Source organism: Bombus flavifrons, chromosome 15, assembly GCF_040668555.2.
Source record: "Bombus flavifrons isolate JBK064 chromosome 15, iyBomFlav1_principal, whole genome shotgun sequence".
NCBI lineage: Eukaryota > Metazoa > Arthropoda > Insecta > Hymenoptera > Apidae > Bombus > Bombus flavifrons.
In genome coordinates, this window is record NC_138456.1 from 8,129,161 (window position 1) to 8,147,383 (window position 18,223).

The 18,223-nt window shown below is 35.9% G+C and overlaps 1 protein-coding gene across 9 annotated transcripts in view; it reads left to right on the forward strand.

Moving 5' to 3' along the window:
- The window catches only part of Ih (hyperpolarization activated cyclic nucleotide gated potassium channel Ih), a 236,678-nt gene that overhangs the window by 4,868 nt on the left and 213,587 nt on the right, over nucleotides 1–18,223 (forward strand). For all 9 annotated transcript variants that reach the window (XM_069128326.1, XM_069128327.1, XM_069128335.1 and 6 more), the window contains one exon: nucleotides 1,037–1,627. In XM_069128326.1, coding sequence (XP_068984427.1) covers nucleotides 1,590–1,627 — 38 coding nt within the window. In that variant the 5' untranslated portion in view covers nucleotides 1,037–1,589. The remainder of the gene's footprint in view (nucleotides 1–1,036; nucleotides 1,628–18,223) is intronic.

Sequence of the window (18,223 nt, forward strand, 5' to 3'; positions counted from 1 at the left end):
AATGAAAATTTTATCAAATTAAAATTATCTATTTATAAAAATTAAATTAAAAATATTATAATAAAATTATTGTCATTTAGAACATTTTTAATTTTTGATTTAATTTATGATTAATTTATGTACATATACATTTTTAAAAATTGATAATTAAAAAAATAAATATTTCATTCAAAACGTAGATTACTTATATTTGTATAGAATTATGGTACCATTCTTTGAGATATGGTCAAGTGAACGTGTATTTAGAGAAACTTCAAAATCAGTTTCTCCATCTTCACTAATGAACTTTCGTGTCGATTTTCGTTAATCAAAGTTAAGACGGCTTATTAACATTTCCTACGATTCCCTGATTTCCTATTATGTTCATTCTCACGCGCGTGCGTCTCAATCCAGAAAAGATCTTTCCAATCCAGTGGATCCCCAATTTCGCATCAGATTCGTACACGAAAACTAAATCTCTCCTGCAATTCCCTGATTTCGTATTAGGTTCATCTTCGCTTAATAGCTCTCAGATTCGCGTTCAAGTTCGTCTATGCTATTTTCCAACCTTCTAGAACCTCCTCAACTTCGCATCGAGTTCGCTTGCACTGTCTTCCCTAGTGACTCCCCCATTGCGCGTCTGGTTCGTTGCGCTTTTTCCTAAGACCATTTTCGTCCGCAAGTGACTTCATTTTAAAAGTTCCCTGATTAAGCATCAGGTTTGCTTTCGCAAACAATATTCCTACCGGTTCTTCGACTTCGCGTGTGGTTCGTCCACATACCTGTTAACATACTCTAACCATATTTCCATAAAATATCCCCGCCGGTTCCTCGCGCTGCTCGGAGGTCGGTCTTGTAACATATGATCAGCAGCTTAATGTCTTTATTAACTACTAAATTTTTTCCAAGTTTTAAGTTAATGTAATAATTGTCCTAAGATTTTTCAATCTATATACACATACACATTTCGAATTATATACACATATGTACATTTGAATAAAAACTCCTTACAAAATCGCCAAAACCAATCCAACTAAACCTTCTGCCTCTTTTTCAGTCAGTTGAACCGCATAACGTCGCAACATTACAAGAAGCAGAGGGCTCAAGATCAAAAGCACCACACGAGCGACCAGAAGCTTTCTATTAGCATACTGAACGGCGCTGATGCAAAGCAAAGTGACGTTGATCCTACGAGAGGCCTAGGTGAGAGGCAGTGATCAGGCCGGTAAGGAGCCGCGTAGTGAAGGTGAAGCTAGGCGCGAAGAGAGGAGAGAAAGCTTTAGAACAGCGTCGCCGGAGCAGTCACCAGGCATCGTGTACCACCCCCTGGCCACGGGGGGTGGGACAGAAAGACCGTCAGCGTGGGTGCCGGTGCTGCAGGGGCGCGCCTGGCCCGTCGGCTCGCCCGCAGATTAGCACGCCGACTAGCGGCTAGCTCGGGCCCGTTTCGGCGTACCGGCCTGGCGACCTCGGGGGGCCTCACGTCGGCGGCGGTGGCCGTGGCGGCCACGGGGGAGCAGTCCGCTCCCCCAGCAGCTGCGCCACGCCATACCACGCCGAACGGAAGCGCCAACGGATCGACCTCGAGCTCCAATCGCAAGAACAGAGCCATGTCTGTGAGAAGCCTGCACCGGCGCGTCTCTCACCCGTAAGTCGCTTAATTCCATTGTTCACCTTAGTTTTGCTGATTAAGTTGGATGACACGCGGCTGACACACGAATGGGATCGAGATTGATAGAGATAGAGAAAGTATTATATATGCTATTATATTATATTATATTATATTATATTATATTATATTATATTATATTATATTATATATAATATAATATATTATATATTATTATATTATATTATATTATATTATATATATTATTATATTATATTATATATATGCTATTTAAATACTCAAATGTGTATGTGTTACGATTCTCAAGTTTAATAAACAAATTAATATCGATATGTATAAACTTTTGCTTCAATTCTGTGCTACAGTTTTTTTAAAAATATTATAACTCTTTTCACTTTCTGAAACAAGAATAAGATTGAGATATAATAATTCGAGAATAATAACAGAGCTAAATCCAAGAAACATTATATACTTGTACATACTTGTACACATTTGTATGTTATTTGGATATTCGAATATCCTACCGAGCCATCCTGCCAAATTTCGTAGAAATACCTGGAAAAAGCAACAATAAAATCGTTTTGTGAAATTGGTCACGCTGTCGTCAGATTCTTATTTGATATAAAAATAGATATAGGAATTTTCTACCGTTTGGATTTGGGAACAGAAATCTGTTGACAGCTTGGATTGATCGATTCGGTAAAGCAATTGTCTGGTAAAGATCCGGATTCGAATAATAGTCCGATAATCCGGTTGAATGGTCTTTTTTTCTTTATGAATTGAACATAGGGAAAAATGGCAGAGGAGAGATTTGAATGGTTCAACTCGATCTAATTTCCTGTACCCGAACTTTCCCGCAACTAAAATTCCGCAGGCTTCCACAAGTCAAATGTTTTTGCATTTAAGGTTTCCTTGTAAATTGTTTTCTCGCGGAAAATTCTTTTATCGTTTCTCCAATATTAAAATCGTATTTATTATCCTAGTTTCAAATTTTTTCTCGGCTAATTAAAATTACAAGTTCTTTATAAGCAATTAATGATTTAAAATAATTTGTTTAAATTTTTATTGCGTAAAATATTCTGCAAAGGAGGATATTACGAAATTTACACGACTGGTTTATTTCCCTCGATACTAAGTCAATACTAAGCATATACTAAGTAGTATAGATCAACCATATTTTCTCTTTTACACGATTCTTCGCTATTACTACTAATTTTTAATTTTTAAAATACTTAGAAACAAATTCCAGATTGATTCAACATTAAAAAGGATATGTGCATGAATTTAGTGATAATTCTATATAAAATTCTCGAATTACTTTATTATTTATATAATTTAAGGAGTTTCAAACTTTCACCGTCTGTTTAACCAGAGATAAAAACGAATCCACGTGAAACTAGAAATTGCCCAAGCAGAACTAAAAAGGATCCTTCTCCAAGATCTCTGAGCTTAACGAATATCAAACACTCTTTGTAGAGCCAACATTCTTAACACCCCAGCATCTCCGTCGCATTGTACGCGGCGTAATTAGAAACGAGACTGGAGCTTCTCCATTCACGTAAATTTCATTCTATCCAGAGTCGACGTTATTACGTATCTTTCTAGTCGTAGTATGTATTGCTATTTACTGGTTATAATACGTTTCTCGATCCCATCCGTGGAGCGTCTAGAGTGTATAGCAGCAACGCTTCAATCCTTTGACGCTCGCGAAACTGACGATTACTCGAAGCTAAAAACTGATAACTGGATGGCGGAACTTGCATTCGTAGTTTAATTCTGGCAGAACCGAGCCTGTTTCCCGAGGCGTGCTCTTGCCTGTCTGCTTCATCTATTTTCCACGAATTTTGCTTCAGAATGACGCGTTTATAAATATAACTATCGATCTGCGCTTATTCCAGTCAGCGACAGTAAAAATATTATGTCGGAGAGACATAATGCTGGTTTTTTTTTCGAGCGGGCGCATCGAGCAAAATCGTCACGACCCGTAATCGGCACGCCTCGAAAAATTGAGCGCGTTTCAGAGGAAAAAGAAGGAAAAAAAGAGGCGAACTTCCGTTTAAATCGGGAACGATCGATCCGACGGCGCCCGATTCCGAGGATCTTTCCCACCGATTTTCGCTCGCATGAATGAGATTCGTTTCGCTCGGAAACGGATGACTCACAGGCCCTAATAATCGCCTCCTACGAGTCTTTCACGCGAGTTTTATCCCCGTTGTTGTGAGACTGCAAGTTGAGAAACTTTTTCTTTTTCTTAGTGCATTCTTTTTTATACATTTTTGCTCGCGCGTTAATAATGTATTATGTGGAAGGAAAATGAAATCATAATACAACTGCATAATTCGTGTATCTCTTGCGTAAAAGTAAGTTTGGGATACCGAATACATTTTTTTTTTTTACTGGGGAGATTTGGTTTTGTGTCAGTGGTATTTTATCGAGGAGTTTATCATGTTGGAGATTATTTACTCTTAGGTTTTGTGGCCTTAAGTAAATGGAGGGAGAAACTGTTACTGTCTGTGCTGAACGATCTGATTCTCTTTAAGCTGTGCACTTACGCTTCTTGCTGTGAAAAAATTTGTCCTTAACGACAATCCTTATGTACATATAAATGATTAGAATAGCATTATCAAAATTATTAATTATAGTTACAATTAAAATAGTTCATGCGAAAATTTCCAACTTCAATCATAAAGAATGATCTCGTCTAAGAAAGAATTTTCCAGTTGTGCTTTAATTTCTTACACCGTTTTACTACAACACAAAATAGTATTCTACTACAACTGAACTTTAACTGAACAATTATCGCAACTACGACTTCTTCCATTCTCTCTACTAGTATTTTCAGTCACGTCAGGTAGTACTTGCTTCCTTCTGAAATCTACGATATTATTATTAACTAGTATCAAATACTTCATCACTTACTGCATTAAAATAGTCTCCGATAAATCTATAAATTATACACGATAAACCTTCAAGCGAAACCAGAATAACTCGAAGAATTAAAAATTAAATATTCCTCTCCGCGGTCGTTCACCGTTTCGTTTGAGATCCCGTTCACGGTGCGGTTTCTCTCGTATTTCCCCAGTTTCCGGTGGCCTGTACATCGCCATAGATCTCTAGGGAGTGATATACGCACTGCTCAGAGGCCGTCTAAAAAAAGCTCACGGCGCGAAAATAGGCTCGCAAATGCGGCGCGCGTTTATCAGCGCGGCAAGGCAAATGCGCCGCCCCTCGTGCGTCAACAAAGTTAGTCGCGTGTTAGCCTTTGAACAAGACAAAACAAACTGATGCACTGCTCAAAACAATTAGGGGAAACTATCTGCGCGGCGTATCACCGCCCTCCTGAAAGAAGTATTGTCCAACCTGGCTACAATGCGGGAATTAATTGATGCGCACCCTGTTTCTCTAGAATCTAGGTGACAGTCAGTTTCCTCCAAATCGACTGTGACCGGCTGATAGCTTCGGCCTGGAATATATACAGACATTGTTCCACGATATCTGTTTTTCATTTCACGTTTTGGGGAAGAAGTGGATTTCTTTTTTCGAATTGATTGCACTTTGTCGCAGGTCATTTCGAAGGTTGTTGTGTATTTTTGTATAAACTTTATTACGAAAATCATATACAGAGAAATAAGTTTAGCCATTTTTACTAACTTCCTACCATCGTTGCCATCAAATCTTCGATATCTAGTTCGAAACATTCGGTAACGTTTGAATTGAAGAATGTAACCACTACAGTCTTTAGTGCCTCGCTATCGTTGAATCTTTTTCAACGTAGAAAATTATTTAAACTTCTTAATAGGTAATAACTGGAAGATACAGTAGCAGGAGGTACAGTGAAGCTTCCTGTAATAATTTGTTCCAATCAGAAGTGAGAAAGCAAATAGTATTAAATAGGAAGAAAATTTAGAAACTCGAACGTTCGATAACTTAGAAATTTAACAGTTGTACTCAGCACTATAGAATTTTACATATTTTTCCTTTTATACTATATCACTTAAAGAAAAACTAACTTCTTTCTCAAGACATTCCATGTCTGTCTGCCTTACTTATTTCGAACAGTGTACTCTTAACAATCTTTATCTTCTATTGTCATATCAAGTATCGTATCTGATAGCTATACCACAAACTACCATATAAATCTAAGAAAAACTGGAAGAATGTTTGATACCGGTCAAACCTAGCTTGAGTCGCCATTAACCATTATCCAAAGTCAATTACCGCGAGCTTATAGGACGTGACTGGGCGCAACGGGCATGGGATAATGACTAACAGGTTGCCCGGTGGCGTGGAGTCGAACATTGCAGCGTGAATGCCCGCTTTTAACGACGTCGATTAATTCTCGCGATAAAACGTCGAAACGTCTCTGTTCAACGTGCCATACGGATTGATCGTTGAAAATGGAGCATGCCGCTTAGATTCGTTCTCTGCTAGTAGCCAACAGCTTCAGGCTTCGGGAGAAATCGTGGCGCGATCGAAACGCGTTTTCCTTTTTCTTTCTTTTTTCCTTTTTTTTTTTTTTGTCATTTTTGTGAAAGCGACACGGTTACGTAATATCTGGTTGAAAAAGGCGACGAAATTTCGCTACTAGTCCGCTTGTTCCCTTTTTCCTCCGTATCCTTCCAATCGCCGCTAGATCCTCCATCCAGTTGAAAACGTCGCTGAAGAACGAAATTGTTGCCGCAGGCTGGATTCACACTTGGCCGTGTCATCGCGAACGCTTTGTTCTACGGCTGATACGCTTTATCGGGCCTATGCAAATATTCTTGCGTTAAATGGCGCGTTAAATCCGTGTTGAGCTGCTCCATTAACGTCGGTAAACTTCTGAACCGCATCTTCCTTGCGAAAAATTGCCAAGCCAGACTGCACGTGCTCCTGCTTGATCAGATGCAGATCATTTTCACGTGGTTTTGATGTGGATGCTAAGGTTTAACGATTTTTCTGTAAGTTGGAGCAATCATTTGAGCGAAGCATAGAGAGTAAAGATTAAATGAAACGAAATACTTAATAAATTGAGTGATGCATCGTTTAAAATTGTGCATATATTTCCAAGATGATCGATCGTTTGTGAAGCTTGGTGCAGTGTTACGCGTTGTTTGGTTCGTCTTGTAATTACTTGGAATAATTTTCTGCCACGTTAAGAGCTCGACGGATTAACGACAGCGCGATCGTTAAGCGAAAGCTAAATGAAAGGCAAGGATTAGGATTGGGCGCGTTTCCTTCAAATCAAAGCCGGCTGCGAAAAAACGCGTTTCTTGCGCTATTAAATTCCATGTTTATCGCCGTTCGCTCCAACATCGCGTGATTCCGATGTTTTATTCTCTTTTTCTCCTACTTAATATTATATAAAAATGTGGGGAGAAATACAAAATCTAAAGAAAGAAAAAACGAATAGAAACAAAGTAACGAGGTTTTAAGTGTCTGTTTATTCGCATCGTTCGAGTGCGTTTTCACTTCAAATCTTTTTCTCGTTTCCGTGCCGGTCGTCTCGTGCAATAACTCGCGAAATGATTACGCGGCGGGTGTGTGCTCGTCGAATTTGCATAATCCGTGCGTGATTTACATAGTGTCAATATATATACATCGGTGATTAATTTATGTTGCCCCTGGAATGGGTGGACGAACCGAGCAGTTGTAAAATTCGTGTCCCTGTGCTTGGCGTTGACAAATCGTGTTTCTCTTCGTTAAATGTTCCATTTTGCGGGATGTACCTGATCTTATTATAAGTTCTGTTAAAAATACATTGGATGAAAGAAAAGAAAGAAAAGAAACGAAACGTTATGCATAATCGGTAACTGTATTTACCGATACAGAGATAAATTCTGTATGTCAGAATTGATCGCTATTTATATTTATAGTAAAACAAAAATTCGATGGTATTATTATAAAGGGTGACCATTCTTTGCTTCGAAATGAAGCTTCAAAACGATGTGACCAATCAACTATTTAGAGCAAGCACGATTTCTAGAGATATTTGATTCTTTACCTGTTTTTATCAAATATTTTTCTAATCTATTTCAATTGCTAGGAAAAGTTTCATATGTTACATTCATTGACTCTGTTTTTTATTTCTTAAGAGTTCGTTATAATGTTTTACATCTCTTCATTGCTTTTATCAAATAAAATTCCATTTTGTAAAATTATTTTGCTCTCTCGCACCATTTACCTTCTAAACTTTTTGCATATGCGCTAAATAGAATATAGTTGGTGCAAATGTATCTAATGAATTTTTAAAATCACTTTTACCATAAACGAAGTTTCATATGCGAAAATTTCGTTTCGCATTGTCGACGTATTTCTTAATGAAGAATAATCTGCTTCCTAGTTGAACCGTAATTACAGAGACGTACTGTATACTTTAACAGAGTTTATATCAAAATAAAATAACATCGTTACAGAGTTTTGAAGAAACTGATTGTCATGTAGAGATTTTTATATCGAGGCCCATGATTGTCTTCTACATTTCTTCCACTATTACATTCCATTCGATGTTTCTTGGAGAAGAGAAGGAATAGAAGATGAAAATACAAATAGCACGGAGAGGGAAATTGAATGATCGATTCAGGGCGGAACGGTTTTAAGAATAGATAGCTATTTTGGAGTCACCTTGTATGGCTAAATTGAATTGTCAGTCTCGTCTTGAGATTTCTGTGAGTGTCCTGAGTCCGATTCCCCAATTATCGACGGCCACGCGGTTCTTTTTGAACGGAGTCCTTGTCAGAGATATTTGATACTTATCAGCTGAAATCGTTTAAAGGGGCTCTTTTAATAAATAAAATTGTTGCTCTGCTTTGAAAACTTCTGTAGATTTCTGTAGACTTCTGTAGAATTTTCTCAGATGGGAAAAGGTGATAATTAATTGATCTTCGAAGGTTACTGTTTTTAAATCACAGTGGAACCTCGATTATCGGAACGATTAATGGAAAATTTGATGAATAGCAAGAAAGATGGGAAAAGGCAAATGGAGATATAAAGACAATGAAATTTTCATTCAAAATTTGTGTTCATATTTAATATTGATACATATCTAATATTAGGTGCATTTAATTCTGATAATTTGCCTGATTAAGTTATTTTATACATTTTAAATATATTTTTGCCTAAAACGTGATATATTTCTTGAATATTCAGTATTGTTTCGCGAATATTTTATTTTATAGGACAGTAATATAAATTTAGATATGAATAATACATATCTCACGCGTGATATATTTCTATTTATATCTTCGCCACTGTATGTTCATTAAACATTTTGCACTTCCAAGAATTAAGTACTATAAGCTCACAAAATATCAGATCCTTTTTCACGACACCCTATATATCAATGTTTTGCTTTCGAAATAGCGCTGAAACAGCAAATGGTTAACGCTGACGCATATCATTGCTGTAAACTTGATACTGTATGAATAAAATTATCATGTTTTGTGCTTGTTAAATTCCCCTTAATGCTCTCTACAATGGACAGAAAAAATATTATGTTCTTCACAATGGAACTAACTGAACATGCAGATGCTTTTTATAAAACTGATATCGAATCCTATTTACATATATATATATTTGTTTTCTTTATATTATTTCAATTAAAACTATCAACATTTAGAATATTTAGACAGATATTACAGATCGATATCTTTAACGTTATAAATCTTAAAGTGATCTTTAGTTTATCATTAAAAAAAAGTATCTTCAAAATGTTTGTTTCTAAAGTATAATTTAATCTGTTCAACGCATCGATACATTTTTTGAGCGGTTACTTTCTTTAAAGGAAAATTTCTTGAATCGCCAATCTTTAATTTTTGCCAAAAACAAAATTGCTTTTGGAGATTTAATAACCTCATTTCGTAAATTCAAGGAAATAGACATTTCTTTTGTGAAAAAGAAAAATTATTTTCTTCGTAAATAATTGATCTTTATAGATACAATGTTTGCATCGTAAATTGTTAAAATTAGGCAGGATACCGTATATTGATCTAACCGAAAAGAATCACAAGGCAAAGGGGCTAACCGTGTCATAAATTTCAAGAACTCCATTCAACCTGAAATTCTACAGTTCCCGTTTTTACTGAAAAAAAATAGTTCGCTCGATAAATTCAGCTACTGCATTGAAATTTCCACGAAGGTCTTGAAATTCAATTCCTATATCGTCGAGTTCCGCGCACTCCGCACGAAGAAAACGATCTAAAGGTTGGTTTCATTAAGAAAAACCTTTCGAATGGGGATATTTTTTGTTGAACGAAACACGTCGACTTAGGTAAATCGATTTTTCCGAGATGCATGCGGTCACATTTCGCGATTATCGAAGTGCAGTTCGTGCGTGTAGACGAACGCTTTAAAATTCCCCGGCATGAAATTCGATTTTTCTCGCCGGTTTTCATTAAAAAGGAACGCGAGGCTATCGTTTAGAAAAAAATTAAAGGAAAAAGCAAAATACACAACTCGTAACCGCGCAATAGAAAGGTTAAGAAACAAAAGGAGCAGTCACGTTTCGTTTCGTTTCGTGTTTCGCTCGCAGCCAAGCGAAAGGGTGAAAAATGGAAATACCAAGAGCCACAGAAATCCCGAACACTGGGTTCATCCGTGCTTAAGTTTCTCTATCTTGTGTGAGTTAATCTCCACATCATGCTACGCCTCGTTTTCTCCTATTTCAATGCAAACGTAGTATTGAATTTGCGAAAAATTATGTGCAACGTTATATAGCTGCGCCAGAGCCTACGATAAAGAATTTAGGACCTTTGTGAATATCTATGATAAACGACGTTGAATTTGTAAACGATCCTATGTCTTATTACAGTGAATGTAATTGTGAATGTGAATGTGAATGTGAATGTGCACATTTCCTGATCGACCTATGCATATATTACGTGGAGTAATAAGTTCGTTCGTACCTTTTTAAAAGAGCATTAAGGATCGTTATATAACACATATTATTTCGTCTTATCATTTATGGATTAAGTAATTTATTTAACATATCATTTCAAAATTTTACTCCTTTCAATAACAAATTTTGATGTACATGTATTTCAATATTCTTTAAATTATTTAGTGATCGTTCGTAGCAAAAATGTTTAGATTGAAATAATTTATTCCAATATTAGTAGTCCAGTAAATATCCCAATAATTTCACATATCCTAAATCTGAACGTAACTGTAATAATTTCTGCTGCAGCTAATATAATTATAACGTTTCGCAAAATATAATATGAAAAGCAAATAATGGAACGAAACAAATCTTGCCAAACTTTTTTGATTTTTTAGATAACACTGCATTTTAAAATTCGGAAATCATGTTCATAATATGACGAAATCCCAACCACGAAAGTAATATACAACATTAATAGCTAGTTTCAACAAACGCATACCTCCAGCGCAAAATTACCAAATCGATACTTTGATTATTCAAAGTTACTCATTACGATATACATATAGTTGATGAAACAAATCCCTTCCTGCTTTATGTCTATTCATAATAGGTAGAGATACGGATTTGCATAAACATTCACAATCTAATTATAAATGATAAAATTATTACACATTCTACTTTCCGTAATTTAACAATTTAATTATATAATGTGTCAAAAATAAGCAAGCATCCTGATACTTTTAACCAGGGGTGCATTTAAAAAGAAGAAGAAGATAAAAAGTCACGTCACAGCTTCCTAATTTCGCTCTGAAATTCATTTCCACCACGCCCGTTTACAGCTTTCGATGTCTCATTAGGATCGATCGGAATCGTTCGAAAATAAATTACACACAAACATACAGCCACGTATGCAGAGAGGCAGTGGTGGTGTGAGACGAACGTTAAACGGTCGTCGGTCGGAGGCCCATGGTAAATTCCATATATACACGTCACTGGCGAGGAAAACGTTATTGCAGCACCCATACTATTCGCTCTCTCTCTCTCTCCCCCTCCCCCCTCTCTCTCACATTCTCATACTCTCTCTTTTACTTTCTCTCTGTATTTCCTTCGCTTGCTCTCTATCGTCTAATAACATTTGCATACATGCCAATAAAGAGATAGGTTCGGCGACGTTAGAGGGTGGTAAGTGGTGGTTGCGTTTCGGAATCTAAGATAACAAGATAGAAACGGCGGAGGTGTATAGTAGGCGTTACAGAGTCGACCAGGGAGCAATCAATAACTGACCCATATTGTAGTCCTCGTTCTACTCTCTCTTCTATCTTTACTCCGCATCCTTCTCCTCTCTCTTCGTTCCTTCTTTGCACCCCCTGCTACAACGCATTCGTTCCCTCGCTCTGTCTTTCTTTCTCCATGTCCCTCCGTTATCCTTCTCTTATCCCTTCCCCTACGATTCCTATGTCTCCTGCTCTCTCCAAGAATCCCGTTCCCGTATGTTCACAATGTTTCTTTTCTTTTCTGTTGATTCTCCTTCTCGTTCGTCGTGAAAATTCGTCACTAGCCACTTGCGTTCCCTTCGACATTTTTCGCGCACAGACAGAAAATATCTCGTGTCACAGACTGGGTTGTGGCTAATTGGCGGATAGGTCTGGTTCCAGGAAAAATTTCACCTTGAATGTTTGCCATACGACGTTTTTAGGCCGCTGGAATCCCGAATCCGACGTGTTTAACACATCGTTAATTGTGTTTTCGGTCGTGTATCGAATTTGGAAATAGGTGACAGGATTGCAGGGAAATTGATAGCTTCGAATGCGTTGACATTGTCTCTTGTTCAGCGTGGATTTTTTTGTGTAAAAGGATATAAAAGTGGAATTGTTGTAACCGCGTTTATTACACAGCATTTTCGTTATCAGATGTTTTCGTTCGTATATGTATTTGTAAATTTTGGGGATAGTTTTGCGATACACTGGTTGTAACTTTGCTTATATAATTGAATTTTCGATTGATCATCAAATTCCAAAAAAGTGTCAGGGTTGCAGGTAAATTGATAGTTTCAAATTCGTTAAAATTGTTCCTTTTCCTTTTAGAATTTTGTTTAAGAAATATAGAAGTGGCATTCTTGTAACTATGGTCGTTGTGGTAAGTTTCAATTACAAAATATTTTCGTCCTCTTGTTTGTCAATTTTAGAACTGATCTCCTGAGACATCGGTTACAATTTCATTTAATCGAGTTAATTGCATATCGTCAATTGAGTTTTCAGTCGCGTATCGAATTTACAAAAGCCACGGTCACAGGATTGTAAGTAAATTGATAGTTTCGGATAAATGGAAATTGTTTTTTTCTCGTCATTTTGGAATTTATGTACAAATCTCATAGATCCATAGATTTTATGTTCAACATAATTTATAGTTAAAATTTCATTTCGAAATTTCTCTTTTTTCAGAAATTTGAGAATTCTACACGAAGAAAATAAAAGTGGAATTGTAACACATCTTAAGATGTGGTTTTATTTGACATTGGTTAGAATCTCATTTCGAGGTTTAGTCTTCTTTATCGGAGTTTCATGTTTAATGCGCTTTAATTGAGCTTGAAGTCGCATATTTGTCGTCTAATACTCAAAAGGCGGATTTCAGCGTTGATGAAAATGGGAAATTGTAGTTTCCGTTTTGTTTCCATTGTGTTACGTACTTATTTACTTTAGTTTCGATCGTATTTTCAGTTTCGTGCAGGGGGCGTGGGATTTTTCAGTGAAATTCGAAGTTTAATGATTGATGTCGGTCTCGAGCGAAGTTTCGAGCTTCGATATTCTACGTGAAACTGCAAATTCGGACATTTTTGGAGCGTCGAAAAGCTTTAACGCGATTTAAGCCAGGCGTATTCGATTCGTTCAACTTCCTGCGATACATTTAAAATTTAGAGCCATTAGTCTTGAATTTTGTATGCAATTAAATATTTCGTAGCTGCTTTGCTTCGATAAGGTAAATTGGCCGGATCGAACGAGGATCAATTCACGTCTCTAGAAATGTTCACGTTTATCCATATGTTAATTTCACGAAAAATAATTCTCCATCTTTATTCTTTTTTCATATTACATTAGTACATATATTACATACATATATTACGATTAGTATGTGTACAAATACCTCATATATTTATTACATAACACTTCTTATACAGGGTGATTGGTAACTGGTGGTACAAGCGGAAAGGGGGTGATTCTACGCGAAAAAGGGAGTCGAAAATATAGAATAAAAATTTTTCGTTTGAGGCTTTGTTTTCGAGAAAATCGACTTTGAATTTTCGCTCGGTACGCGTGCACTTTATTACGTCTCGTTATAACGGATCTCACTGTAGATCGTTGTCTCGATGGAAAAATTAAAAAAAAATAAAAAATAAAAAAAAATTTTATTCTATATTTTCGACTTCTTTTTTCGCGTAGAATCACCCCCTTTCCGTTTGTACCACCAGTTACCAACCACCCTGTATACATACATATGTTACATTATGTATGTATATAATCATAACTTTTTTACGTTATTACATAATTTTCTTTAAGTTTAAGATGAACGTGTTAAGTTTATTTTTAATTGATTCATTAAATTGTTTATTATATTCGTTCTTTGTACATTTTTTATGCCTTCTTTCCTTTCTATCAATTATTGTATTCGAGAAAGTTGAGAATAGTCGCTATATATAGTAGGAAAGTAGTCATAGTTCGTGGACAAGTTGTAAGCTCGAAATCCCCTTGAGGCAAGTTCCACGCATTAAGAACACACCCTGTATGGATCGCAAATCCGTGTATATAACAAATATAACAACTCAATACTATGAGAACCAGGAAGTTGGCATGTGCCGCCCCTCTATTACGAAATTCTCTCTTCTTTTCTGCCAAATGATTTAAGCATCATCTTTTTCTTACCTCGTCAGTGCCATAGTGCATCTTTCTTTTTACGATATCCTTTCATAAGTTTTTTCCTTTTTTCTTGGAATTGATAAACGCAACAAATAAACATATGAGATTATAAACATTGTTTCTGTCACGATGAACACATTTAAGTATCATCTAGTAGACTTTTGCAATCCTTCGACAAAATAATCTTTCGAAACAAAGTATTTTGCTTTAAAAGATAAGAAGTTATAAATGTCTGTCAACTTATCTACACCATGTTTTATTCATTTCTTATCTGTTATATAATATTTTCACATTATTAATGCCTCTAATAGCGCCAGTGCAGTATAAAGGGTAAAATTGTTATAAATAGATAAAGATTCTTATTCTGCTCGTTATGAGAGCTTCTCAGAAGCCAACTACACAAATCGATTTTTCATGAAGTTAACAGTTTTATATTTCCAAGTATATCAATAACATTCAACATCTCGGAAAACAAACGACTTATTCTCGTAAATTTATTTATCATAAGCAGACACCATAGATGTTTATAAATTTCAAAAAGTCGTATTTGTATTTTATGACGTCAGTTAACACGACGTCCGAAGAACTCATATTACATTCAATGAAAACCAGTGTATCCAATCGGAACAACGATTACCAAATCCTCCTTTCTCAAATCTCGCTCGAGCAAACATACCAAGGTAAAGCGGATAGCATTTTTCGCGCGGCTTCGTCAAGAATCCGTAGTGGATTAGCAAGAATCGTATATCAGCTGGTCGTTCGTTTGGCATACGTTCAATGTTGAATTATTCGCGTCAGAGTATAACCGTGTCTGGTTTGTCCGTCGGAGAGGAGAAGTGAGAGGACAACGAGCAGTATCAGCTTTATTAAACAAGAAACGCCGCAACGATTTCGCTAATTGTACGAGCGTGACGACCCTTTCCCAATCGAAATCATCGACCCAGATCTCTCTCGTTTCGTCTCTTTGGCAGCGGATCGGCCTGTGTCGCCTAAATAGGTGGCAGCCAAAGGCGTTTTTCGAGTGGGCCTGAAAGCCAAGCGGTCCAACCGGCAGAAGAAGTGCTAGAATGGTTCATATCTCAGCAATCTCTGTCGAGGTTCGCAGGCTAGCTGCCCTCGAGAGGGGACTCTACAATCTCTAATATTGCGTTCTAACCCATATAACCGGGGCCGACCGGCTTCAAGATGAGAAACACGCGGTCGCGAGATATCAAAGTCGCTGTTTATTAGCTGCCAGCCGCTTCTCAACCGTCTGTTTCAAACCGTTCTGTACCACCAGGTACATCGCGACTAGGAATTTCAGAGGTTAACCACGCTTCGTGGCCATATTCGGTACGTAAGAAGCCGTACATTAGATGTTTAGAGTACAGCCCCTAATGTCCTTTGCGGTTATACAGTATATTCTTGGATTTGGATGCATTCAAAGCCACGGAAGCGTTCAAAGTTTTGATACAGTTACTCCCATTAATATTCTGACACAATACCATATCTGTTGCTTTACATGAAAGGGAATGATTTAAATATCGTGTTGCTTCCTTTGCGATCATATGAACCATCCATTTGTAGTTTGAAAATACGTAAACAATTTCTTCCTGTTGAGAACGTTTAATTGTTCAGTAGGTTTCTAACAAAAAAAGAGGTTGTTCTCTTTGTTTCATTGCGGTCTTCTGCTTTATATCTTCAGTGGTCCTAATTCGATAGTCGGGGACTGTAAATTACGTGGATAGAAAAATCAATATATTACACTTTACTTCAATTAAAATTATGTACGTGGAGTATATTTAGGCAGACGTTACAGATCAGTAATTCTAGCGTTAATGTCTTACTTTATGACTTATTATAGCTTCTAATTTTTTCTTTAAATTTCTTTTTTTAACTCCTTGACTGATCCCAAGTGTAATGGGATTTGATTCCAAACTATACAGTAAGTGACGAAATATCAGTATCGAAAAACGATACATGGAGATTATTTAGTATTCTTTAGTAAAATTAGATTAAATTAATACAATAGATTGTTTAGTAATTTCCATACGAGTACTTTACCTTTAAATTTGTCTTAGATTTCGCTACAAACTTCTCAACCAATCTAATACTTTGATCTGTTTTTGACGCCACGTTGCTCGAGTATTATCGAGATAAAAAGTAATTTGGTAAACTAGTGAAAGTTTCAAAGCTGTGGTGACTATCATAGGTCACAGGTAACCGCGCAACGTGGCGCTGAACGTGTTAAGTGTAGCTCTGAGTGAACTTCTGAACTTCTCATACTTGAGATAAAGGGTATGTTGCAAATATTTACTCTGCGTGCTAACACTTTACTCTTAAAGAATGGTTTCCGAGGTTTGAGCAAACGAACAGAGAGAATCGTGTGGTTCTGTTACATCAGTGATTAAGTGATTGTACTGGTGCATTTATATGTGTATATTTAAGGAGTATAAAAGAGTGAAAGCAAACGTAATTGAAAGTGGATTGATTGAAATTTGATGCTGTTACCGTACTTGAGATGTAAATGTCTGTTTTATTTTAAGAGTCTTGAGATTCGATTTGAACCAGACGCAGAAGGATGCCTGAAATAGTCAAGTATAATTTGTTCTTTCTATTACAATGTCAAGCTTAAATTTAAACTTTGATATTTAAACTAGTTAGACACAAAGAAACACGTGTAAAATTATTATTGTTTCTTAGATTATGGACTTTTATATAATTCCAAATATTTCTCGATAGAATTACGGAAACGAAACATGCAGTTGGTGAATAGATTATTATCATCAAATGAAAAAATTACAAATTTTATGTTCTTAAATCTGGAATACTTTGCATAAATTTTAATATTCTTGTTATGTGTTATTAAAAAACTAACAGTATTTTATGTAGGAAAAAAACTTTGTCTAAAATATATTCTCCATTTCATTCTTGTTCTAGTTTCAAATAAGTGATAATTTCGAAATGAATATAGAGATTTGTTTTATTCTTTAAACATTGCAATGAGTACTTCATTGGTTAATGTATTCCCAATTGTGTATATGAATATTTGGAGCCAGACTTGTATTATCTTAGACACTAAAAATATATACTACATTAATAGGAAGGAAATTAATTATAAAATGAATTGAACTATTTTGTAGTTTAGTATACGTGCATTTTATGAAATTACTTGAAAACTTTTACTTACGCTATAACTATAGCATTAATCAGACATTTATTATTAATTCTCTGAATATACAGTTGAATTATATGTATAAGTGTAATAACGTTTTTCTGTGGAAGTATTATCACCTATAACGCAATATTTTATGTAAGATTTTTGTTTGATGATGTAAGAGGAAGAACACGGCGAGTTTAAGACTGAAATAGTAGATAATAATGAAGCATGAGTACCGATTGAGTGTGATTCACGTCAGACTTGTCAGAAATTAGCAGTATAACCTAAGGTATTAGAATTTATCGTTTGAAACTATACAGAGCTCGAGTCACGCAAATGCTCTGCTTTTTATCTCCTCTGTTAGATGAAGATAGGGAAACATAATGGAAGGGAGAAAGTTAAATGGTTTAACGAGAGCCATCACTATTTCTTATAACGCATATTTTCACCCTTTTGTTTATGGACAATTTTTTATATTTTCTTCCCACTGAATCTTACAAGAATTTTCTCAATTTTGTAAATATCTTATCAACAGGATATCTTAAAATTCTTAACTAAAAATTTATAATGAAGAAGAAAAATTAGGACTTGATATTTTATATAAGACAGACAAAATTAGCTGCTGTATTATTATTTTATCCAAATAATTATTTTATCCAATGACCTTCAAACAATCAATTACATCGTACGAATAATTTTATCCTACG